At 43.3% G+C, this 27,139-nt stretch overlaps 1 protein-coding gene across 3 annotated transcripts in view; it reads left to right on the plus strand.

Moving 5' to 3' along the window:
• The window catches only part of COL15A1 (collagen type XV alpha 1 chain), a 1,158,634-nt gene that overhangs the window by 462,493 nt on the left and 669,002 nt on the right, over nt 1-27,139 (plus strand). For 2 of the 3 annotated variants that reach the window (XM_075314950.1, XM_075314949.1), the window contains one exon: nt 19,345-19,474. The exons of the other annotated variant lie outside the window; for it this stretch is intronic. In XM_075314950.1, the coding sequence (XP_075171065.1) occupies nt 19,345-19,474 (130 nt within the window). The remainder of the gene's footprint in view (nt 1-19,344; nt 19,475-27,139) is intronic. 3 annotated transcript variants of the gene reach the window in all.

The following is a 27,139-nucleotide window of genomic DNA, read 5'->3' on the forward strand; positions in this document are numbered from 1 at the left end:
AACTAGTGCTGCCATCAGCTGAGTCATTGTCAGTGGAAAAAAATACACTGTCCTCCCACTCTGCGGTTGCTGGTCGCGTTTTTTGAGGATGAATTTAGCTTTAGTGGAGGCATGCCAGGTATATATTTGTTTTAGCTCATAGTCTTTAATATCCCTGCGATATTTGTTTTGTTTAAGGTCCATAATATCTGACTCCACTTTTTCGATGGTGCTCTTGAGCCTCATATTAAGTTTGTCGGAATCAGATGGATCGTAAGTCTCCACTAAATAAGTGTGATCTCAGTATCCAATCCCTCAATGCGTTTTTGTTCCTCCGCGATAATCAGACCCATCAGCTTTAATGAGCAAGTAGAAAGCACCAAGTTCCAATCCTCCATAAACTGCTCAGAAAAAATATGGGTGGGGGATTTTTTGATCCTCAAACACCTAGGGATCATATTTTTCTCGATATATTTATTAAGGGTCATCGAATCCCACCATGTTTTGAGTCGCTGAACAGACAGTTTTTCCAAATCCCAAAAGGTATATGTTTGTTCACCAAGTGGGTTATTAGCCTGCGTACGGCGTGATGCGGTTTGTTCAGAAAAAACGTCCTCAAGTCTTTTCTTTCGCTCCTCATTGTCAAGAAAATCCAAAGTGTCCATATTGGTGAATGAAAATATATATAAAATTTACTATAACGTTGTGATAGATGAAAAAATTGCATGTCACTCAAAGGCCTCCACGAATAAATATTTGATGGAAGAATCACTACAATATATATAGCTCTGCAATTCAGGAATGGTAAAAATCAACCTACGTTTGTATATTTTACCGCAGTCACTCTAAGGGCAACAGGGAGCACGAAAAAAGAGGGAACCGTTAAACCAAATCAGATGAAGGAAAGAAAAATTCTTCAGCTCACCTGTTGCCCGGACTGCTGGACCTTGCGGGTGCCTAGAATCCGTCGGTGAGTCCCAACCGGTTAGTGGATGAAGGAAATAGGAAAAATGATCCGGCACTGATTCTCCTTTTAAGATAAAATCTCCAAAGTCTTTATTAGAAATATTAAAAACATCGTGAAGGCCGAGTATGAATCTTTACATGGAAACTTTACGCGTTTCGGACTACACCATAAAAACAACTAGAGTCCTTAATCATAAGTATTCCATGTATAACAGAACGTTACTAAAATAGACTAGCCCCCGAAATGGGCGAAGGGGAGGGGCGGGAGGTTGTAATGTGCTCTTGCCATCGCTACACCCTGCACAAAGACACTGGGTCCCGGGGCAACCATCCCTACCCACGGAGGGGTTAACATCCAGCTGCCACTACATCTCCCCCGGGTGCCCCCCGGGTGCCCCACAACAGCAGCGGTGGTGTCCCACCTCACCACACCGTGGGTGGCGTCACGAACTTAATACGGCCTAGCTCGTACATCTACGTCCCCCTTTTTATTCGGCGTGTCCGCGAGACCCCCGGATGCCTCTGCATCCATCAAGCCACCCACAGAAGGCCTGGATCTGAGCAGCGGCGGCTGCTGGCACGGGGCGGCACACTACTGTTTGGGTGCAAAGCAGGACTTGCAAGGAAAGGAGCACTATTTTTATTTCTATCTAGATGTGTTGTGAGCACCTTGATCCTCCCAGAGTGCTTCACAGAATTTTACAGCTTTGAATTCTAAAAATGAAAAACAATTCCCACAAAAATGTTGCATAGCCCAACATTTTTTCATTTTCACAAGGGTAGCAGGAGAAAATAGACCTAAAAAATTGTTGTGCAATTTACATAGTTACATAGTTACTAAGGTTGAAAAAAGACCTAGGTCCATCTAGTTCAACCTTCCTCCACAAGTTCTACATTTGGTCACTTAGTCATTTATAACCAACAATGTTTTGTGTACTGAGGAAATCATCCAGCCCTTTTTTAAAAGCTGTTATAGTATCTGCCATTACTACCTCTTGTGGTAGGGCATTCCACAGTCTGACTGCTCTAACTGTAAAGAACCCTTTCTTATTTAGCTGTCGAAATTGCTTTTCTTCAACTCCTCGCAGTGAGTGCCCCCTGGTCCTTAGTATTGTCTTTGGAAGAAATAAGTCATGTGCCAGTCCTTTATATTGACCACACATGTATTTATACATATAAATGAGATCTCCTCTGAGTCGTCTTTTTTCTAAGCTAAACATATCTAAATTTTTAAACCTGTCATCATATGGGAGGCCTTCCATGCCTTGTAGTAGTCTAGTTACCCGCCATTGAACTGACTGTAACTTCTGAATGTCCTTTTTAAATAAGTGGAGCCAAAAACTGGATCCCATAGTCCAGATGTGGCCTTACAAGTGATTTATAGATGGGTAACAATACGTTGGGATCACGGGATCTAATCTCTCTTTTTATACACCCTAGAATCTTGTTTACTTTAGAAGCTGCTGCTTGACATTGAGTGCTGCTGCTCAGCTTATTTGTAATGAGAATACCCAAGTCCTTCTCCTGTTCTGTAGTCCCGAGTTTACTTCCATTTAATGTAATTACCAATAAACCATACAAAAAGCCATAAAATATAAATTTTATTAGATTAAAAGTAAAAACAAGGTATAGACAAAGTGATTGATAAAACACCAACATGAACAGCAGGGGGAGAGAGTGAGTAAGACAAATATGCCAGTACAACGCTATATTATAGCACTGCTTTATACTGTTAAATGCATGCGTCTGACTGGGTCTCCTGCGGTCACTGGTTGCCGCGTCAATATCCTGGAGGGGCGGCGTCGTGTGACCAGACTCCGATCACGTGCTAGGTCACATGGTCGGAGCCTGCTCGCGTCACGTCCTTGCTCTTTGGATGACGCGGCTCTATGTGTTCGTGGGGGTTTCCTGATTGAACGCATGTGCTGCCACTCAATCCCGGTTAGTGATGTCATCTAACAGCCCATTGGCTGTCCTGCGCATATAACGTAACCTCTGCTGGTCTGACGCCACGCCCCCTGATGAAGGCTTTATGCTGAAACACGTGTAGGGACGGACGCCAGCACCAGCGGGAGGAGATGCCATTAGGTAATTTTTTGTACAACTTGCTATGGATCTGATATGATGGTATAATCCTGACTTTTACTTACACCCTCTGCTATTCATGATCTTGCCTGCTTATGCATACATTTTCTTTATTATAGTTTAACCTTTTAACAGTATAAAGCAGTGCTATAATATTGCGTTGTACTGGCATACTTGTCTTACTCACTCTCTCCCCCTACTGTTCATGTTGGTGTTTTATCAATCACTTTGTCTATACCTTGTTTTTACTTTTAATCTAATAAAATTTATATTTTATGGCTTTTTGTATGGTTTTTTGGTAATTTCAGTATTGTTTATACATACAGCCTGGGCTATCTTGCCCATAATACTACCATGCATGGAACTCTTTGACAATCTTTTATATACCCTTTATCTTTTGTAATACTAATTGGGTTATTTTGTTCCGGTGTATTTGGCATCCTTAGTCATTTGTTGGTTTTTTTCCATTTAATGTATACGAAGTGTGAGGTAGCGGCGTTGCTTGGACAAAAACGTGAGGCAGCAGCGTGTTCACACCAACAGTCTATTTATTGTTGTAGCATAAATAGATCCAATTTCCAACAATCAAAGTCTCTTCCGGATCACAGCCGGTGCATATAGACAAATCCTTGGTATACAAAGTCTTTTTACCTTAGGACCCCGTTAACCGCAGGGGTCTTGTTAAAGTTCTCCTAGGCTCACACTCTTGGCCTGTGTTCACTCCACACAGAGCCAGCTGCGCTCACACAGCATGTGGTAGCTTCATCAAGCCTGGCTCTCAACTGAGACACACCCTGATGTGCTTTGCCAGATTTAAACGAAAATGCTGGATATGAGGATTGCTACAAAACCTGGACTGGGAGGAGGGATCTGTCTCCCTGTTACTCTTTGTGCTATACTCCCCGTAATAGCTATAGCAAACTCAGAGGGTTTCCAGACACATTCTGGGGGACACATAGCGGTCTTCAAATATTACCCCTGTCACTGCCTCACATATTTCCCCCCTCAGTTCAAACGGGCGGGGTTGAACATACGCCAACATACAGGGACCTCTTGACAGGGCATCCGCATTGCCCTGCAACCTACCAGCCCGGTGTTCCACAGAAAAGTGAAAGTTCTGCAAGGAGAGAAACCACCTGGTGACGCTAGCATTTCTCTCCTTAGCATTCCTCATCCAGACCAAAGGGGAGTGGTCTGTCACCAGGCGAAAGTGTCGCCCAGCAGGTAGCAGCGTAGGGATTCCAGAGCCCATTTTATGGCCAGGCACTCCTTTTCCACTATGCTATAGTTCTTCTCTGCCGGGGTGAGTTTTCTACTCAAATAGGTGATCGGGTGCTCTTCCCCATCTACCTCCTGGGACAGAACTGCACCCAGACCCACCTCAGAGGCATCTGCCTGTGCTATAAACTCCTTTTGAAAGTCAGGGTTGACAAGGACAGGCTGACCACATAGGACAACCTTTAGCGCCTGAAAGGCTTCCTCTGCTTGTGTATTCCAGTGGACCACAACCGACTTCTTCCCCTTTAAGAGATCGGTCAAAGGCAACGACCTTCCAGCAAAATTGGGTATGAATCGCCGGTAATACCCCATTATACCCAGAAAGGCTCTTACCTGTTTTGTGGTAAGGGGACGAGGCCAGTTTTGAATGGCTTCAATTTTGTTTACTTGTGGCTTGATAACCCCTTGGCCTATCACATACCCCAAGTAACGGGCTTCTTTGAGACCCATAGCACATTTGTTTGGATTCGCTGTCAGACCAGCAGCTCTGAGCGAATCCACTACCGCTTGTACCTGAGATAAGTGGGTGCTCCAGTCACTGCTATAGATGATGATGTCATCCAAATATGCGGAGGCATACAGTTGATGGGGTTCTAACACTATGTCCATTAACCTCTGAAATGTGGCCGGAGCCCCATGTAAACCAAATGGCAAGACGACATAGTGATAGAACCCCCCTGGCGTGACAAAAGCGGTCTTTTCTTTTGCAGCCTCTGTCAGTGGCACCTGCCAGTAACCTTTAGTGAGATCGAGAGTCGTGAAGTACTGGGCCCGTCCCAGTCTCTCTATCAGCTCATCGACCCTGGGCATGGGATACATATCAAATTTCGAAACCTCATTTAACTTTCGGAAGTCATTACAGAATCTTAAAGAACCGTCTGGTTTCGGGATCAGCACAATGGGACTGGCCCATTCGCTCGTGGATTTTTCAATAACCCCCAGTTGGAGCATCTTTTTTACCTACTCCGCAATGGCTTGCCTACGAGCCTCTGGTACCCGGTATGGCCTCAGGAGTACCCTTACTTGAGGCTTGGTGACAATATCATGGTGGATTACGGTTGTTCGGCCGGGTAGGCTTGAGAACACATCCGTATTCCGCTGCACTAACCTCCGAGACTCCCGTCTCCGCTGTTTTGAGAGAGAAATCCCTATCCTTACTCCCGATTCATCATCAGGGGACTCCTCCTTGGTTGTTGTCAAGGCACCTAAAGAGGTTAGGTCCCACGTTACATCAGTCACCATACATTCTCTGTCTTTCCACGCCTTTAGCAGGTTTACATGGTATATTTGCTCTGGTTTTCTTCTCCCTGGTTGATACACCTTATAGTTTACTTCCCCTACTTTCTCCCGGATCTCATAGGGACCTTGCCATTTGGCTAAGAACTTACTTTCTGCTGTAGGTATTAGAACTAAGACACGATCCCCCGGTTTAAAAGACCTGATGGAGGCCTTTCTATTATACTGAGTACTTTGGGGCGCCTGAGCATCCAGCAAATGCTCTTTAACAATGGGCATTACTGCCGTGATACGATCCTGCATACCCATAACGTATTCCACCGTGCTTTTGTGAGGGGTGGGCTCCTGTTCCCAAGTTTCTTTAACAATATCCATCAGTCCCCGCGGATGCCTGCCATACAGTAACTCAAATGGCGAAAACCCGGTGGAAGATTGTGGGACCTCGCAGATAGCGAACATTAAATAGGGCAATAACATGTCCCAATCTTTCCCCTCTTTGGAGACCACCTTTTTCAACATAGCCTTCAGAGTTTTATTAAAACGTTCCACTAGACCATCGGTCTGGGGATGGCACACTGACGTGCGCAGCTGCTTGATCTGGAGGAGTTTGCACAGTTCCTTCGTAATTTTAGACATAAAGGGAGTCTTTCACCAACTGTGAAAGCGGCGTATCCCTACGGAGTGCCCGCCGTGAAGCAGAGTCCTGGACCAACTCCTGGGTAGCTGTGTAGTGTTCCACCAAATTCACTAGTTGGTCCAGGGTACCGGGATCCCCCTGTCCCACCCACCGTTGAATGGGGGCTGGCAAAGTCCACACAAACCGTTCAATCACCACCCGCTCGATCATCTGTCCGGGGTTCAAGGTCTCCGGCTGGAGCCATTTTTTCACAAGGTCCAGTAAAACATGGGCCTGTGAACGTGCAGGTTTTCCCTCCACAAAGGACCACTGATTCACTCGCTGGGCCCGGAGATAAGTGTTAACCCCCATTCGTGCAAGGATCTCCCCTTCCAGGGTGCCATAGTCCTTGGCATCCTCCGTGCTGAGATCCAGGTAGGCTTTTTGGGGTTCACCTATCAAGAATGGGGCCACGACATCAGTCCAACGGTCGATGGACAATTTCTCTCGCTCAGCGGTCCTCTCAAACATGGAGAGAAAGGCTTCTGGGTTGTCCTTTGCACTCATCTTCGTAAGTGCCGCCCTTACTCTGTCCTGGGCCGCAGGAAGGACTGGATGACCTGGTGTTACCGCTGGGAGCGCGTCTCGCAGAGCCGCAAGCTGCTGAGTCAACAAGCTGTTTGTCTCCTGTTGCTGAACTAACGCCCGCTGCAGCTGGACATTGGTTTGTTGCTGCTGAGCATTAGCCTGTTGCTGTTGTGCACTGGTTTGTGCAAAAGCCTGCTGTAGTTGAGCACTAGACTGGGCCAGCTGCTTTATAAGATCCTCTATGGTGGCTGCTGAGTTAAACTGTAACTTAGCAGGCTTGATCATAAACATGTGGAAACTGGATTTTTGCCCCTAGCAACCAGGCTGCAATGCCTGCAAGCTTCGTGGACTCGCCGATGCACCGCAAACAGTCAGTAAAAAAAATAAAAAATTTTTTCTTCTTTTAAAGGGAAGTACATCTTAGGCCATTGCCCTTAGCAACCAGGCTGCCATGCCCGCATTCTCCACCATAATGTGAGGTAGCGGCGTTGCTTGGGCAAAAACGTGAGGCAGCAGCGTGTTCACACCAACAGTCTATTTATTGTTGCAGCATAAATAGATCTAATTTCCAACAGTCAAAGTCTCTTCCGGATCACAGCCGGTGCATATAGACAAATCCTTGGTATAAAAAGTCTTGTTACCTTAGGACCCCGTTAACCGCAGGGGTCTTGTTAAGGTTCTCCTAGGCTCACACTCTTGGCCTGTGTTCACTCCACACAGAGCCAGCTCCGCTCACACAGCATGTGGTAGCTTCATCAAGCCTGGCTCTCAACTGAGACACACCCTGATGTGCTTTGCCAGATTTAAACAAAAAATGCTGGACATGAGGATTGCTACAAAACCTGGACTGGGAGGAGGGATCTGTCTCCCTGTTACCCTTTGTGCTATACTCCCCGTAATAGCTATAGCAAACTCAGACGGTTTCCAGACACATTCTGGGGGACACATAGCGGTCTTCAAATAATACCCCTGTCACTGCCTCACAGCAGTTATAGGATTACTCCATCCTAGGTGCATTACTTTACATTTTTCACCATTAAATCTCATTTGCCAAGTATCTGCCCATTCTGACATCTTATCCAGATCTTTTTGTAATATTGTACTATCAAGGTCAGTTTTTAATATCCTACATAGTTTGGTATCATCAGCAAAGACTGACACTTTACTATCAATCCCATCCACAAGGTCATTAATAAAGAGATTAAAAAGAATTGGTCCTAGCACAGATCCCTGCGGCACCCCACTACTGACTATAGCCCATTTAGAGAATGTACCATTTATGACTATTCTTTGTTTCCTATCTTTTAGCCAGTTCCTTACCCAGTTGCATATAGTTTCCCCTAGACCTTGCTTCTGGAGCTTTAATATAAGGCTATTATGTGGTACAGTATCAAATGCCTTTGCAAAGTCCAAATAAATCACATCAGCTGCATTAGCAATATCCAGGTTTGCACTTACCCCCTCATAGAACCCCAACAGGTTGGTTAGACACGACTTATCTTCCATGAATCCATGCTGTCTGTCAGTTATTATATTATTTTCTGCAACATATTTTTGCATGTCATCCCTTAAAATGCCCTCAGAAACTTTGCATACTACTGATCAGGCTTACTGGACGGTAGTTGCCTGGATCTATCCTCTTACCTTTCTTATATCTAAATATCGGTACCACATCAGCAATCCTCCAATCCTGAGGCACCAAACCTGTTACAAGCGAGTCTAAAAAGATGAGATACAGCGGTCTGTCGATTACGGAGCTCAATTCCCTCAATATTCATAGATGAATGCCATCTGGCCCTGGGAATTTTGTCAATGTTTAATTTACTCAGACGTAGCCGTACTTCTTCTTGTGTTAAATTAATTATATTGGGTGGTGAACTTTGATTTTTCACTTGTTGAATGATCCCTGGTACAGTCAGTTCCTTGGTGAACACAGATGAGAAATGACTATTTAATATCTCAGTCTTTAGTTTGTCCTTTATAACTAACTTGTTATTATATTTTAAGGGGCCAATACTATCCTTTGTTTTCCTTTTGGCATTAATGTATTTATAAAAGATTTTGGGATTTATTTTAATGTCATTGGCGATTTTTGTTTCAGTAGCTAGTTTTGCTTGTTTGATTTCTTTTTTGCATTTCCTATTGATATCTTTATACTCCTGGAATGCTATTTCTGTATTCTCAGCCTTCAAGATTTTAAACGCCCTTTGTTTTTGTTTTATTATACTTTGTACAGCCTTATTTATCCATAGTGGTTTCTTTTTATTCCGGGACGTTTTATTACCAGAGGGTATAAGTTTTTTACAGGACTGTAGCAGTATATCCTTAAACTTTCCCCATTTATGTTCAGTATCCCCAGTTACCATGACTTTGTCCCAATCTAAACATTTAAGCTCTTCCCTTTATTTGTTGAAATCAGCTTTCCTAAAATTCCAGGTTTTAGCAATTCCCCTTTGAAATGTCCTATTGAATATTACGTTGAAGCTTACCATATTATGATCACTGGTGTCCAAGTGCTCCCGGACCTGTAGATCTGAAATTGTATCCGGTCTATTTGACCAGATCTAGCAAATTATCTCCCCTTGTTGGTTCAAGACCATTTCCTCTCTCAGATGGTAGATGAATAGTAGATAAGAATTTACAGCTTTTAGCACAACCAAAAGATTCTATGTCCCACTGAATGTCTGGATAGTTGAAATCCCCCATAATAAGAACCCGATTATTATTAGTAGCTGCCTTTTCAACTTGTTCCAACATTTCACCCTCTATTTGTTCAGGTATGTTAGGAGGCTTATAGCAAACTCCAATTAGCATTTTTCCATTATTTCCCTCCCCATGTACATTTACCCATACTGACTCTACATTGTTGCAGTTCCCCCCAATGTCATCATTCAAACCAGGTTTTAGGTTAGATTTGATAAATATACACACCCCACCACCTTTTTTGTCTTTCCTGTCCCTCCTAAATGTACTATAACCCTGTATGTTTGTCACCCCGTCATGGCTTTCATCCAGCCAGGTTTCCGTAACGCCCACCACATCATAATCAATGGTTGACATAAGAGTCTCCAATTCATTCATTTTGCTTGCAAGACTTCTTGCATTTGCCAGTAGACATTTAATCCTATTAACACCTTTATTACTCTTAAGCTGGGTTCACACTGAACGACAGCGACAACGACGTCGCTGTTACGTCACCATTTTCGGTGACGTAACAGCGACCTTGTAAGTCGCTGTTATGATCGCTGCTTAGCTGTCAAACACAGCAGAAGCAGCGATCATAACGTCGCTGTGTTACATGTTCAGAGAGCAGGGAGCCGCGCTTAGCGCTGGCTCCTTGCTCTCCTAGGTACAGTACACATCGGGTTAATTAACCCGATGTGTGCTGCAGCTACATGTCACAGTGCAGAGAGCAGGGAGCCGCGCGCACTGCTTAGCGCTGGCTCCTTGCTCTCTTTGCTACAGTATACATCGGGTTAATTACCCGATGCATACTGCAGCCACATGTCACAGTGCAGGAGCCGGCGCTGGCAGCAAGAGCGGAGGCTGGTAACCAGCGTAAACATCGGGTAACCAGGGAAAGGACTTCCCTTGGTTACCCGATGTTTACGCTGGTTACAGCTTACCGCAGCTGCCAGTGCCGGCTCCTGCTCGCTTCATTTCGTCGCCCTCTCGCTGTCACACACAGCGATGTGTGTGTCACAGCGGGAGAGTGACGACGAAAAAATGAAGCTGGACATTCAGCAACGACCGGCGACCTCACAGCAGGGGCCAGGTCGTTGCTGGATGTCACACACAGCGACAACGACGGGACGTCGCTGCAACGTCACAGAAAATGGTGACGTAGCAGCGACGTCGTTGTCGTTGTCGCTGTGTGTGACACCAGCTTTAGCCTCCCTAAGTTCCTTGCATGTCGCATCCCCCAGTAATCCTTCATTGACCCCTACCGTCTCACTGTCTCTATCTGCTCTATCTATCCCCTTTTTTGCTCCACTACCCTCCCACCCCCCAGATCCTAGTTTAAAAGCTCCTCCATCCATCTGACCATTTTCTCCCCCAGCACAGCTGCAGCTTCCCCATTGAGGTGCAGCCCTGAGGTGAGGTTACTGAGTTCAATGAGTTCACCTTCGGACAGTTCCCCTGAGGTCATATCTGAAGTGAACTCACTGACGTCACCACTTACAGCTGCAGCTCCATCAGTGTGTCTCAGAGGCTGCAGTGAGCAGTCACGTTTTTAGAGAAGGGGTTAATGCCGTGCATCAGCCGAATGAAGACGTATATTGTTGATGAAGATGAGTTTTCTTTTATTTCATAGGTTGACCTATGAAATAAAAGAAAACTCATCTTCATCAACAATATACGTCTTCATTCGGCTGATGCGCGGCATTAACCCCTTCTCTACCCTATCTTGTATGCTCATCCACGTGGGGCTGCAGCAGACGCCATTATCTCATGCGCACTAGTGGTTGTGACTGTCACAACTGATCCAGGTGAGTGTATATTTTTCAGGTATACCCCACCGATCACTTTGGTGTTACACTATCAGCGCTCCTTATTTTCAGATCTATACGTTTTTTAATATGACTGCGCATTGTGACCTCAGATGTCGGGATCGTCGTCGGATGTTGTGTCTGTGGATTATGTTGGACCTGCAAGAATGGTTTTTTTTTAACTATATTTTTATTCAAATTTTTCAATAACATATAACACTGGCATAAACTAATTCAGCATTGAAAATTCAATTAAAAAATATTACAATGTCCTGTTTGATCATCACAAATTCCATACCAATATTTAGAATCAATAACCGTAACATGGCAAGGTAAAGCAAAGGAAGGCAGCGACCCCTTAACCCAACATTCTTATCGTTTCCTCTATTTAACCCTTATGAACATGGTAATGACATAGAATAAAGAAGTCCCACTCAAAATTGGTTATTTCCTCCTCACCCAACTTGGTTCCTTTTAGCCACCTTTCGGCCTTTCCTTCCCCACCTCCAAGCCATCCAATGTATCCTTCAATTTTTCAGTATGATACCAGACTGAGTCCTTGAAAGGTGAAAATAATCCTGACTATCTCCTCCCGAGTACAATAGGCCAATATGAATTTCTTCCATTTGTTAAAGTGCTGTCGTAATCTATCTGCCCTTCTTTCTGCATCAAGTCCTTCTATTTCAAGAAGATGCATGAGCTGACCCAAGATCTCTCCAACGTGGGGACCCTAGACTCCAACCATTTATTAAGTATCACTCTCTTGGCTGCCAGAAGTATCACATGTATAAGTCTGGGTCGGTTAGTCATCTTCCTTTTAATATCATTCCCCTCCTCCCAATGGTGAAAGAGAGCGAACCCAGGTGAGAGCCGAACTTCAAGACCCCACACCTTTTGTATACAACTTGGGATCTGTGACCATAATAGACTCAAATGGGAGCAAACCACAGCCCGTGAACGAGATTAGTTCCAGTACTCTTACATTTAGGGGAAAACGTAAGCATGTCTAGCTTTGTTGCTGGTGGAGGGAGATTGAAACCATAAATTGCCTTATGCATAATTCTAAATAATGCTCATTTAAAATTGATTTACGAAGAGCATTTCACCCTCACCTAATCTTTACCCCCATAGACGGGTCCTCAAATTGTTTCTCCCAAGATTTAAAAAAACCCTCCGGGTGCTGCCCTGTTAGTAGGTCACGCATGGCTCCATAAAGAAAGGAGATAGATGATGAAGTTATTGAATTCTTTACCAAACAATTAAAAGAGTTAAATACTACCTCCTGCATCACATCATGCAACTGACTAATAATACTATATCTCAATTGGTCATATTGGATTAGCTGGTCAGGCCCCAAGCCATACTGCGCTATAATTTCGTCTCTACTCAACCATCTAGGTTCTGAGGTGTGCAAGAGATGACCAATAGTCTTTATGCCCCTCACCTTCCACTCTTCAAACAGCTTATTGCTTGTCCCTTGCACAAACTCTGGATTCCCCCATATAGGCAAGTTTTTGATATTTTATGGGGAAGTTTGTAATTTTTCAAGTTGCAATTGTGTCTTTAAATAAGGAGGAGTGCTTAATTTTCACTGGGAGATTGGCCTGCCTAGTATGAAGTAACGCCACCAGATCCCAAGGTTGTTCACAGTCTCGCTCAAGCTCCAACGCTGAATAATGCCTAGAGCCTTTAATCCAATACAATATACCGTATTTTTCGCTTTATAAGATGTACTTTTGTTCCCCCAAATTTTGGGGGAAAGTAGGGGGTGCGTCTTATAATCCGAATATACAGGTCCAGGGGAGGTGGGGGCAACTCTGGAGTGGTGCTGGGGGCTGCTGGGGGGGCTGCTGGAGGCTGGTAGAGGCTTGTGAAGGCTGCTAGAGGCAGCGGGGGATCTCCTGCTCCCGCTCATATAATATGCACTGTCACTGTCCATCACCATGGTGCTGAAACCGCACCACGGCGATGGGCTGGAAGAGCGGCGCATATTATATCTGTCTGCGCCCCCCTTTGATCGCACATGTTCACCCCCCCGTGTTAGATATGGCCCCCATGCTGCTGGCCATTCTAAAATAAAAAAGCTTTCCTTACTTCCTCCAGCGTGTCTCCCGGTGTCTCCCCGATCTCACTGCTGATGCTGTGATCAGGCACGCAGAGATCATGTCACTCCACTGTGCCGATCACATGACCGGCACCGAGAACCAGGAAGTGCTGGAGCTCAACCACACGGAGGGAGACACGAGGGATTACAGCACTGGAGAAGGTAAAGTAAAGTAGTAAAGTGTTTATTTTACTATGGGCAGCAGCATGGGGGCCATATCTAACACAGGGGGACGTGTGCCAGCAGTAGGAGACCTGTAACACCTGTATGGGACGTGTGATAGCAATAGGAGACCTGTGCCACCTGTATGGGATGTGTGCCAGCAATAGGAGACCTGTGCCACCTGTATGGGATGTGTGATAGCAATAGGAGACCTGTGCCACCTGTATGGGATGTGTGCCAGCAATAGGAGACCTGTGCCACCTGTATGGGATGTGTGCCAGCAATAGGAGACCCGTGCCACCTGTATTGGATGTGTGCCAACAATAGGAGACCTGTGCCAGCTGTATTGGATGTCTGCCAGCAATAGGAGACCTGTGCCACCTATATGGGATGTGTGCCAGCTATAGGAGACCTGTGCCAGCTGTATGGGATGTGTGCCAGCACAAGGGGGCTATATTCAATATAAGGGAGCCATATCCAGATTAAGGGGGCTAATTATAGGATGGGTGGCTATAAGAGACATATACCGTATATGATTTGTTAGACAGACACTGGCATTATACGACGGACCCTTTTTAACATTAAAAAAAAAAATCTTTTTTCCTTCACCAAATTTGGGGGTGCGTCTTATAAAGCGAAAAATACGGTATATCTAGTCAAATAGGCTACATTGTAACCCCGGCAAACTCAGACCTCAATGAACCTTGCAAGGGTGTTTTGGGGTTAATAAATTGCAAAAAGAGGGTGGGTTTTATGTTTTTTAATAAAAGGATTTTTCTGTGTGTTTTGTGTTTATTTCTTTTTACTTACAGGGTTGGTAATGGGGGCTCTCATTGACATAACTAGCCTCAGGCTTAATGACCGCTATGATTTTTTGACAAATCACACGTGTCATTAGCCGCTTATATTATCCCGATTGCCACTGCACCAGGGCAATCGGCATGAGCTGGGTAAAGTGCCAGAATTGGTGTTTCTAATGACTGCCACATTTCTGGGATGCCTGTGGGCTCCTATTTTTAGAATTTTTTAAACTCTATTTTGCTTCTTTTTTATTTTCTCTGGGTAGCCAATCCTAAACATAGCATGGACTTCCTGAAAAGTCTGTGTTTGGGGTCAGGGCACAGACACAAGGTGTTCGGTACGCACTCCGAACTTTACAGTTTGGGTTCGTCCATCACTAGTCAAGAGCATAAAAAAGGGAAAAGGAACATTTTAGTAATTTGTTTTTAGTTAAAATGTTATAGGCCATGTTCCCTTGCTCAGTTTTTTTGTGCTGCTTTTTTGTGTTCTTGGCTGCTGCCTCTCAGGGTATACACACATAATGTCTTATTGAGGGGGAATTTTGCTGCTGAAACTACCTGAAAAACCTATCAGTAAACTCTCAAAAGAATGAACATAACTAAGCATTTATTTATCAAAATTACTTGCTATGCATGTGTTCAGGTTTTTTAACCGTTTCTTATTGCGATTTTCAGTTTTTGTGCTCTAATATTTTGCTCCATTCTAAAGAGTAATAACCATTTTATTTTTCCTTCCATATAGCAGTATGAGGGTCTGTATTTTGTGGGACAAATTGTACTTTTGAATAGCAACATTAATTTTATCATGTAAAGTGCTAAGAAGTAGCAAAAACAGTGCAAAAAAACGTGTAGAAGTGTTTTTTCTTTTTTTTTCTTTATCATGTTCCACTATATATGGTAAAACTTACCTGTCAATATAATTCTGTAGGTCAGTATGAGTACGCAGATACCAAATATTTAAAGGGGTTTTTTTTAAGTGGTGAAAAAAATATGAAATTTGTAAGAATTTTTTTTGCTTTTGTTGCCACTTTCCATGATCTGCAAAATTTAATTTTTGGGGACCTGGTGCTGTGTGTGGGCTTATGTTTTGCACTCTGAGCATTTTTACTGATACCATTTTGTTTAGATAACTTCTTATTACATTTTATTGTAATGTTGCAGGGACCAAAAAAACTAAATTTAGGAGTTTGGGTTTAATTTCTCCACTCATTCTACATTTTGTCATTAAGTCATTTATAACTGGCAATGTTGTATGTACTGCGGAAATCATCCAGCCCTTTTTTAAAAGCTGTTATAGTATCTGCCATTACTACCTCTTGTGGTAGGGCATTCCACAGTGTGACTGCTCTAACTGTAAAGAATCATTTCCTATTTAGCTGTCGGAATCGCTTTTCTTCCACTCGCAGTGAGTGCCCCCTGGTCCTTAGTATTGTCTTTGGAAGAAATAAGTCATGTGCAAGTCCTTTATAATGACCACACATGTATTTTATACATATAAATGAGTCCCCTCTGAGACGTCTTTTTTCTAAGCTAAACATATCTAACTTTTTCAACCTGTCATCATATGGGAGGCCTTCCATGCCTTGTAGTAGTCTAGTTACCCGCCATTGAACTGACTGTAACTTCTGAATGTCCTTTTTAAATAAGTGGAGCCAAAAACTGGATCCCATATTCCAGATGTGGCCTTACAAGTGATTTATAGAGGGGCAACAATACGTTGGGATCACGGGATCTAATCCCTCTTTTTATGCACCCTAAAATCTTGTTTGCTTTTGCAGCTGCTGCCTGACATTGAATACTGCTGCTCAGCCTGTGTGTAATGAGAATACCCAAGTCATTCTGTTCTGTAGTCCTGACTTTACTTCCATTTAATGTATATGCAGCTTTTTATTGCTTTTACTAGTCCACTTAGAGGACTTGAAGCAATGATCATCTGTTCTATAAGGAACACTGTATCAGCACTGCTCTACATAGCAGAAATTGCAATCTCCTAATAATGCTGGCTTGCATGCATCATTCATAGGAGTATCGTAATGACAGAAACAAGCATCATCATCTGACTCCTGCCTGTCATGTTAACCGATCGGTGCCTTGCAATCACATTATGGGAGTACCTATAGGAGCAGGGATTGATGTGCCACTGTGCCAATGAGTGTTATATCCCAGTCAAAGACTGATAGCAGGATTTAACTTTTTAACAGCAAAATGTCCAATTCACGCACTGATTAAATAAACGTGTTAGCCAGCATCAAAGGCAGAGACATGACCTTACACATACTATTACATCAAAGCTCATGAAGGGGTCAACTGCTTCAAGCTTTTAAAAAATACCAAGCAGATAAAAAAAATTTGATCTGACCATTCTTCAGGTGTTTTCCACTTGGAAGACCCACTATACTTTACAATATAAGTCAATGGAAAACATTTTGCTTAAAAAAAAGTGTAATCGTTTTCCTTGGTTTATTTCATGGAGTGAAAAAAGTGCTAGAAACCAACAATAAAAAGTATGTCACAAAAATAACATGAGAAACCTTTTGTCGATGCCGCTCTGGTCCCGTGGTGCCATCTTGTGACCGTACCTCTGACTGGAAGTCAGAACTTACATCACAAGGTCTCAATGCATCTCCATAAGAGCTAGAACGAGGCTCATAGAGATGTATTGATTTTTACCTCCTTCGTGCTCCATGCAACACTGCAGCAGATCACAAATCGTCGAGACTCACCAGAGTGACAGCAATAGAAGGTGAAGCTGCTAAAAGGTGAGTATATGACAGGAGCAGGGGACTTAGATTTTAAGTGCCACTCCAGTGGTGCAGTAAAAAAAAGGGCGCTGGCGTGGTGCTTTAAAGCAAAGTGAATGTAATTTCATAAAAATGCATGCCCACCAGAGGCCAACATATTACTAGTGCAACCTTTGAAGCTGCACAGGGGCCCAAGAGGTAAGGGGGCCCATGTATGCCTCCAAAACAGGTGGAATTCTGCATTTTAATAAGTTATAGGACTAAAAAGGGCACATGAACTGTGTTTGCACAGGGGCCGTCTTCTGTCTGTGTCCATCAGTGATGACCACTGTGCAAGGGCATTTTAATAAATTAGAATATCCTCAAAAAGTAAATTTATTTCAGTAATTCAATACAAAAAGGGAAGCACATATATTTTATAGAGTCATTACAAACAGAGTGATCTATTTCAAGTGTTTATTTCTGTTAATATTAATGATTATGGCTTTCAGCCAATGAAAACCCAAAAGTCATTATCTCAGAAAATTAGAATAATTACCACAAAACACCTGCAAAGGATTCCTAAGCACTTAAAATGGTCCCTTAGTCTGGTTCAGTAGGCTACGCAATCATGGGGAAGACTGCTGACTTGACAGATGTCCAGAAGGCAGTCATTGACACACTCCACAAGGAGGGTAAGCCACAAAAGGTCATTGCTAAAGAAGCTATCTGTTCACAGAGTGCTGTATCCAAGCCTATTATGCAAAGTTTAGTGGAAGGAAAAAGTGTGGTAGAAAAAGATGCACAAGCAATCAGGATAACTGCAGCCTTGATAAGATTGTTAAGAAAAGGCTATTCAAAAATTTGGGGAAGATTCACAAGGAGTGGACTGATGCTGAAATAAGTGCTTCAAGAGTCATCACACTCAGACATATCCAGGACTTGGGCTACAAGTGTCGCATTCCTTGTGTCAAGCCACTCACTCACCAAGAAGAAAAATAACTGGATTGTTTCTCAGTTGTCCAAGGTGTTGTTTTCAGATGAAAGTAAATTTTGAATTTCATTTGGAAATCAAGGTCCCAGAGTCTGGAGGAAGAGTGGAGAGGCCACAATCCAAGCTGCTTGAGGTTTAGTGTGAAGTGTCCACAATCAGTGATGGTTTGGGGAGCCATGTCATCTGCTGGTGTAGGTCCACTGTGTTTTATAAAGACCAAATCAACGCAGCCGCTTAACAAGGAAAGTTTAGAGTACCTCTGCTGACAAGCTTTTTGGAGATGGAAATTTCATTTTCCAGCAGGACTTGGCACCTGTCCACTTTGCAAAAAGTACCAATACTTGGTTTAATAACCACAGTATCACTGTGCGTGATTGGCCAAAAAACTCACCTGACCTAAACCCCATAGAGAATCTAAAGGGTATTGTCAAGAGGAAGATGAAAGACACCAGACCTGGGCTTCCATAACACCTGAGCAGTGCCACAGGCTGATTGCCTCCATGCCACGCCGCATTGATGAAGTAATTCATGCAAAACGAGCCCCGACCAAGTATTGAGTGCATTTACTGTACATACTTTTCAGTAGGCCAACATTTCTGAGTTTAAAATCATTTTTTCAGTTGATCTTGTATAATATTCTAATTTTCTGAGATAATGATTTTTGGGTTTTCATTGACTGTAAGCCATAATCATCAACATTAATAGAAATAAACACTTGAAATAGATCACTCTGTTTCTAATTACTCTATATAATATATGTGTTTCCCTTTTTGCATTGAATTATTGAAATAAATTAACTTTTCGAGGATATTCTAATTTATTGAGATGTACCTGTACGTTTAAAGACATTGCGGAACTGTGTGGGGGTTTTTTTTTTTGGTTCTTTATTTACCATATTGTCTCTATGGAGAGCCCGAACACAGACATTTAAAAATGTAATTGAGTTTTGAAGTATAGAAAACCAACGTTGCAAGAAGTAACAAAATGTCATATATGATCTGCTCCAAATGTGCAAAAAAAAAAGCAAAAATGCAATCATTAGAGCAGATTGCTATGGAATAATGTGATGCACAGATTTGTTTGTAGATAAAAAATGGGATGATAGCCTTATAGTCAGAAAACTATTAGAAATTCTAGCTAGGCCTTCAAGCTTTAATACTGTACACATTTGACTGCATATTTTAATAATATGATAATTAATCTTGTAATTATTATGCCTAATAAACATTGCCAAATGATAAGAAATATCTGTGAACTGTTTCCCATTGTTTTAGAACACTTATTGTTTGTGAGGAAAACCATCCATAACTAATGATTGTCTTTTAGCCAAAAGCAATAAATGGAGCAATGAAGGCACCTCCCACAGTTTCAAGCCACGTTGAAGAAATAGAATACTCTGGCGCTGCTCAGCTGTTAGAACAGACGAGTCATGCAAGCAATCTAGTAAAGAAGCAAGGTACATACACCACTGAAAAACCTCTCATATTTCTCATATTTTTACATATCATATAAAGAGGTGACTATATTTAAGCAGAACTCCAATGGGCTTTTTTCAGCGCTGGAGTGGTGATTTAAACTTAAGTCCACTGCCCCCGATTATGTACTTACCCACTGGCATTTTCACCTTTTACGTCCCTTGGTGCCATTTTGTTACAGTAACTTCTGATTGGCTGGAAATCAGAACTAGCATCACAAGCGCTCAATTCAAGTCTATGAGCACAAGAGCAAGGCTCTCATAGACTTGCATTGAACTGTGACCTTCGGTTCAGGCCATGAAACACTGGAGCTGCTGGCAGGTCACAAAAAGTAGGATATCAATCGCAGTGGCCATATAACAGATGAATACGCTGGAACGTGAGTCTAAGACTAAGGGCAAGTGAACATTTAAAGCACCACTCCAGCGGTTGGAAAAAATGCCAGCGTTGCTTTAAGTAATTCTAGTCTTGTCTCTCTTTTTGAGCTGTTGAATTTTGCTATATGCATTAAAATGGGTCACAATTAGGGATGATCGAATACCTCAACTTTTCGGGCTTCCCATAGACTTACATTGCACATCAAATATTTGCTTAGCGGCGACCTATTCGTCGGATATTCGCGAAGCCAAATATTGCTGAATATTTGTGATATTCAATCACCTCTAGTCACGATGTTTGATGAATGCATTTGCTTTTGCCATATTTGCACTTTTTTAGTAAAATATCATTAAAGTTGTTGTGCCATGACATACTTTGCTGTTAAAAGTTTCTAAACAGGTATAAATGTTAATAGAAAATGTTTAACCCCTTAACGACAAATGACGTGCTATGCTTATCCTACACCCTCTCCCTGCCTTTGATGTGGGCTTGCATGCCGAGCCCACTTTTCCCTGCAGATGAAGGCTGGATCATTCAGCCTTCATCTGCCCCTCACAAATGCGGGAGGAGCCACTCTCCACCCATGGATGTTAACCTGTAAAATGCAGCTGTCAATGTCTGTAAGCAATAGCTAATGCATGCTGGCAGTGGGTGAACTGTTCTGAGCTTTCTTCGGCACTCCCTCGACGTTATCACAATATGTTGATGAGTTGTCATGACAGCTAGGGGTCAGCAGATAATAACACCTATGTCTGCCATCTCAGTACTCTGGTGCAAACCCGCCCGTGGCTGGCATTGATAGGGTACATTGATTTCTTTTATATAAAATAGAAATATATAAAATATAAATATATAATAAATATATAACAATACTGTGGCATTTCTGTATGTAGAGAAGAGACCATTGCCCGTTCAAGTTCCCTGAAGGGGCTATTAAGTACAGTACAAACTTAAAAAAATAAAAAATAATGAAAAAGCATAAACGTTCTATTCCCTCCCATTTTACCACATTCAAAATTAAGACATAGAAATAAAAAATACATATATTTGGTATCACTGTGTTCATAAAGTCTGAGCCATCAAAATATAAAATAAGTTATTACATTTGGTAAACAACGTAAAAAATCAAAACGATAGATTTGCTGTTTTTCGTCCGCTGCAACAAGAGTAAAAAATTTAAGAACAGGAGAACAAAACATTGTTTATACCCCAAAATAATATCAATGAAAACATCAGCTCAGGGCCCAAAAAGCAAGCCCCCCCACAGCTCTATATCTTGAAAACTGGAAACGTTATAGCCTGCTTTACACGTTACGATTTCGCGTACGATATCGTATGCGATCGTAACCGCCCCCATCATATGTGCGGCACGTTCAATTTGTTGAATGTGCCGCACAAACGATTAACCGCCGTCACACGTACTTACCCGTCCATACAACCTCGATGTGGTCGGCGAACGTCCACTTCCTGGAGTGGGAAGGATGTTCGGCGTCACATTGACGTCACGCAGCAGCCGGCCAATAGAAGTGGAGGGAAGGAGATGAGCGGGACGTAAACATCCCGCCCACCTCTTTCCTTCCGCATTGCCGGCTGGAGCCGCGGGATTCAGGTAAGATCAGTTCAATGTTCCCGGGGTGTCACACACTGCAATGTGTGCAGCCTCGGGAACATTGAACAACCTGACATGCAATTCGTCAGGATTCAACGACGTGTATGCGATGAACGTTTTAAAGTTCAATCTCAATTGCACGTTCCTGTCACACACTACAATGTACCTTTCGATGCCGGATGTGCGTCACTTACGACGTGACCCCGCCGACACATCGTAAGATATATTGTAGCGTGTAAAGCGGGCTTATGGCTTTTGAAAAGTCATGACACCAGCACGATTTTTGTTTTCAAAATTACTAATTTTTTTTTTACCATTTAAATAAAGCACAAGCAATACATGTTTGGCATCTACATAATTGTATTCACCTGGAGAATCATACTTTCAGGTCAGTTTTAGGGTAAAATGAAAGCTGTAAATAAAAAAATTAAATATATACAATTTCTCCACACTTGGAATTTTTTTCCTGCTTACCATTACATCCTATAATGAAGTGGATGGAGTCAATCAAAAGTACAACTCATCCTGCATAAAACAAGCCCTCCTATGCCTATATCAACAGAAACATAAAAATAATGGGTCTTGGAATAAGGGGAGGACTCCTTTTATATTCAATACTAAATACTACCGCGCTACTACTGCATGTGAATTAAAACTTCTTAGTCCAAGAGGGGATAGACTAGAAAATACTGATGACTGTATTGTGAATGAATAAAACAGGACCTGCCTGAAGATGGTGCAGGTTACAACTGTTCCACCCGACTTTATATGTTCAGAAAGTTCTAATTAATGCAGATCCTCCGTGGTTAATGAGGGCACAGGTTCTTAAATGGTACAGTACAGTATAGGGTGTAAAGTTGATTGCAAGGTGCCTTTCCTTCAGGTTAGCAATAAAAATCTGTTAAATAGAAAATAAGTTTATCTAGTTAATCGTTTGATTAATGCAATCTGTGGATATAATCCTCATCGGGTTCCCCTGATACTATGCTCAAAATACGATTAATGAGGGAGTAATAAGGAGTTAGGTTGAAAACTGTCCTTATTAGGGTATGTGCCCGCGATCAGGACTTGATGCGTTCAGAACACAGCGAGTTCTGACCTGGGGGACTGCATGTCTCCTCCACAGGAGACCGCAGCTGACTGTGTCCACGATCAGGGTTAGGTGCGCTGCGGTCTCCTGCTTGTGTTCTCCCTACGGAGGAAGCATGCGAATCCGCAGCAAACAACTGACATGCTGCGGTCTGGAAAGACGCTCTGCAGGTCAGTGTTTGCTGTGGAAAAAACAAGCATAGTGGGCACGGGATTTCTAGAAATCTCGTCCAATATGCTTGAACTGTACACCGCAGCGGTTTGGACGCAGCTGAGGTAGGCTGCGTCCAATCTGCTGCAAATACTGATCATGGGCACGCACACTTACTAGACTAGAGTTAAAAAACGTTATACAGCGTATGTCCACACATTAAATTAATTTGCCAAGTATCACTTGCCTTGTGCTGGAGCGTGATTGAATGTCTCAGTCAGTTTCCAGGACGGAGGGCTGTTATTGTGGCAGTTCAGCACTAGGAGTCGGGACAGAGCTGCAGGCAAGCAAGTGTGCGCTGCAACGGTGAGCACTGGTTACTAGGTACCTCTGGCGAAGGCATACCTAGTGAACAGGTGCATGGAGCAGGGTAAGCAAGTGGGTGACGTCACATGGCTAGGGCTACGGGAGCACTTACAGGGAAAATATTGGAGAGCACTTACCTACGCGTTTCAAAGGCTTTTACGTCCTCTTCATCAGGGATTTTTTTTTTAGTCTATACCCTCTTGGACTAACAAGTTTTAATTCACATTCAGTAGTAGCACAGTAGTATTCTCTCTCTTCTTTTGACAGGTCCAGACATGGTCCATGCCCCCTACCATCAACTCTACACTTTTTACTTATACAAAGTAAAAAGCAATCTTTTTATTGTTGAGCTAGCGGTTCTCTTATTCTTGCTTTTATATTCAGTTTCCCTATTGTAGTGGTCATATAGTCCCTTATCACATTTCAGCTTCACAGTCTTATCAAATACTGTATTGAAAAACTGGAAAAAAATTCCAAGTGTGGTGAAATTGCAAAAAAAGGGCAATTTCATGATTGTTTTTGGGGTCTTTTATTCACCTTGCTCTCTATATGGTAAAACTAGCATGTCAGAATGATGGCTCATGTTGGTACGAGTTCGTAGATACCAAACATGTATACTTTTATCTAATTTGTTAAAAAAATGTAGAAGTTTGTCTAAAAAAAGAATAGCGCTTTTGTCACCATTTTCCAAGACCCATAGTGTTCTAATTTTTCAGATCTGGGACTCAGTGATGGCTTGTATTTTGCATCTATAGCTTACTTTTTAATAATACCATTTTTGTGTAGATGCAATGTTTTGATTGCCTGTTATTGTATTTTATGTATTTTATGCTTGATGGGTATATTTCTCTTTTTCTTGTATATTATATAACATTATCGTATACCATTACACTATTGTGAGCTGTTGAGGAGACTCACACCGTGCTATTTAGTGTGTTTGTCTTGTATTTTAAATGATTTTATGAATTTTTTGCTACAATAAAATTGGCTTTTATAAGCATTATTGGGCTCTGCTCCCCATTGTGCAGTACTTTTTCTGGTTTTGTTATTGTATTTTAGTGCAATGTTGCGGCAAGCAAAAAAATGTATATTTGGCGTCTGGAATTTTTTTTTGCCACGCCGTGTGCCGATCAGATTAATTGATTTTATATTTTGATAAATAGGGCATTTCTGAACGCAGCGTTCCTGCAGTGAAAGGACAAAAAGCGAGCAGGGCACCGTGGGAGGAAAGAAAGTGAGAAGGGAGCAGTGAGAGGACAGAAAGTGAGAATGGATCAGTGGAAGGATAAAGTGAGCAGTGAGCAATGGGAGGACAGAAAGTGAGCAGGGAGAAATGGGAAGACTGAAAGTTAGCAGGGAGCAGTGGGAGGACAGAAAGTGAGCAGGGAGCAATGGAAAGACTGAAAGTGAGCAGGGAGCAGTGTGGATGGAAAGAAAGTGAGCAGAAAGGAGTGGGTGGACAGAAAGTTAGCAGAGAGCAATGGGAAGACTGAAAGTGAGCAGGGAGGCACAGGGAGGACTGAAATTGATCAGGGAGCAAAGGGAAGACTGATAGTGAGCAGGGAGCAGTGGACAGAAAGAAAGTGAGCAGAAAGGAGTGGGTGGACAGAAAGTGAGCAGGGAGCAGTTGCCAGACAGAAAGTGAGAAGGGAAAAGTGGGAGGATAGAAAGAGAGGAGGGAGTAGCGAGAGGACAGAAAGGGAGAATGGAGCAGTGAGAGGACAGAAAGTGAACAGGGAGCAATGGGAAGACTGAAAGTGAGTAGGGAGGCACAGGGAGGACAGAAAGTGGGCAGGGAGCAATGGGAAGACTGAAAGTGAGCAGGGAGCAGTGGGAGGACAGAAAGTGAGCTGGGAGCAGCCAGCTGGTGCACAGAGCATGAGCAGGGAGCAGTGAGAGAACAAAGTGAGAAGGGAACAGTGGGAGGACAGAAAGTGAGCAGGGTTCAATGGGAGGAAAGAAAGTAAGCAGAGAGCAATGAGAAAACTGAAAGTGAGCAGGGAGCCGGGGAAGGGCATAAAGTGAGCTGGGAGCAGTGGGTAGACAGAGAATAAGCAGAGAGCAGTGAGAGGAAAGAAAGTGACCAGGGGTATGTGGGAAGACGGAAAATAAGCAGGGAGCAGTAAGAGAAGAGAAAGTGAGAAGAGAGCAGTGAGAGCACAGTAAATGAGCAAGGGAGCAGTGGGAGGAGAGAAAGTGAGCAGGGAGCAGTGGGAGGACAGAAAGTGAGGAGGGAGCAATGGGTGGACACAGAATGAGCAGGGAGCAGTGAGAGGACAGAAAGTGACCAGGGAGGAGTGGCAAGACAGAAAATGATCAGGGAGCAGTAAGAGGATAGAAAGTGAGAAGGGAGCAGTGAGAGGACAGTAAATGAGCAGGGGGACAGTGGGAAGAGAGATAATGAGCAGGGAGCAGTGGGAGGACAGAAAGTGAGGAGAGGGCCAGTAGGTGGACAGAAAGTGAGCAAGGGGTAGTGGGAGTACAGAATGTGAGAAGGGAGCAGTTGGATGCCAGAAAGTGAGCTGGGAGCAGTGGGAAGACAGAGCTATGAATGGAGTACCGGGCTATGTCCGAGGGATAAATGAAAGGTAATGAAAGAAGAGTTGCTCACCTGGAAGAGTTGTGTCAGACACAACCAATGTTCTAGCATGAAAATGGCTGCAGCAGCCCCAGAAATATGGAAATGGAAATGCTTCTTTGGAGAAAGAAGGGTTATTATTCCTGAGGAAATAGTTTATCTCAGAAATGTGTAGAATAAAATCACTATCTAGGATCCACTGAAGTGAAAGCTTTGTCATCTTTGTTGTTCCCTGTGCAGAGAGCAGCAACCAGATGAGAAAGTCATCGCAACTGCTGATCTCTACTGTTGCAGCAGTGATTGAGATGTAAGTGTGACGCCCCCATGTCAGTAGCAGCCGGGCTGCTTGGATCCGGATCCGCAGTGACTCGAGGGATTTCCGGACCCGGGGGTCGTGCGGACACTCAAATAAAAAGGGGACGTATTTGTACAGGGATTGCTGTAGATACTTTTCGATGCCACCCACAGTATGTGGTAAGATATCTCCACAAAATGACACCTGATAGGTCCATCCGAGAGGGCAACCATCATCACCCCGCTGTGACAACAACACAAAAGAAAACCAACTCCCCCTGTTTTGTTTGTTTTTTTTTGTTTTTTTTTGTTTGTTTTTTTTACATTTCCTGTTTTTTTTTTAGTTATATATATTTTTTTTTTCAAATTATAGCAGGGCGGGTGGGCGGGACATGCTGTATGCAGGACAAAAGGGGCAGTGACCTCTGCACTGACCCCTTTATACCCAGCACAACACCCCTCCCATAACATATCCCTCACCCAATCCCTTTATTCCGACTCCCCCACCAATCAGGTAGCCCCCATGTACACCTCTGAACTAGCACTTGACTCTTTCCTACCCTAACCCTCCCGATCGTCATGGGGCCTATTCGCCCCTATGGGGCTCACTGCCCATCTTGACGTATCTATAGGGATAAGCGGGTCTCCAATAACAAACTTCCCCTTACCACTATACTTAAAATAACGACACAGACTACGACTTTATTGCCGAATGGCTACAGCTTTATTAAAGAGTATATATGTACCAAACTCGTGGCTCAACATGCCACCCCCATTAACAACTGAACCTGTACATATATACATATTCTCCACAAAATGACACCTGATAGGTCCATCCGAGAGGGCAACCATCATTCCTATCCCCCGACCGTAACCTCCAACCGGCCCAGGGGACCACCTCGGCCGTGACCAACCGACCCGAGGTGTGGGGTAATTAACGTTCCATCGTTAATTACCGCTCCCCAGAACCTGCAGGACCTCCGCCCACAAGTTCCCATCCAAATCGAAGCCACTCCCCCTGAGTAGCTTCATACCAACCAACCTACGGTCAGTACACCAAACCTCTCTGAACGGACCTATCACCCCGCCACAGACCGGCCAAGTGACCCCTTACTTGGCTCGGGCCCTCCACACCCCCAATGCTTATTCCAATCCTTCCCTCAAACCCAATAGCCACAAAT

Source organism: Anomaloglossus baeobatrachus, chromosome 6, assembly GCF_048569485.1.
Source record: "Anomaloglossus baeobatrachus isolate aAnoBae1 chromosome 6, aAnoBae1.hap1, whole genome shotgun sequence".
Lineage (NCBI taxonomy): Eukaryota > Metazoa > Chordata > Amphibia > Anura > Aromobatidae > Anomaloglossus > Anomaloglossus baeobatrachus.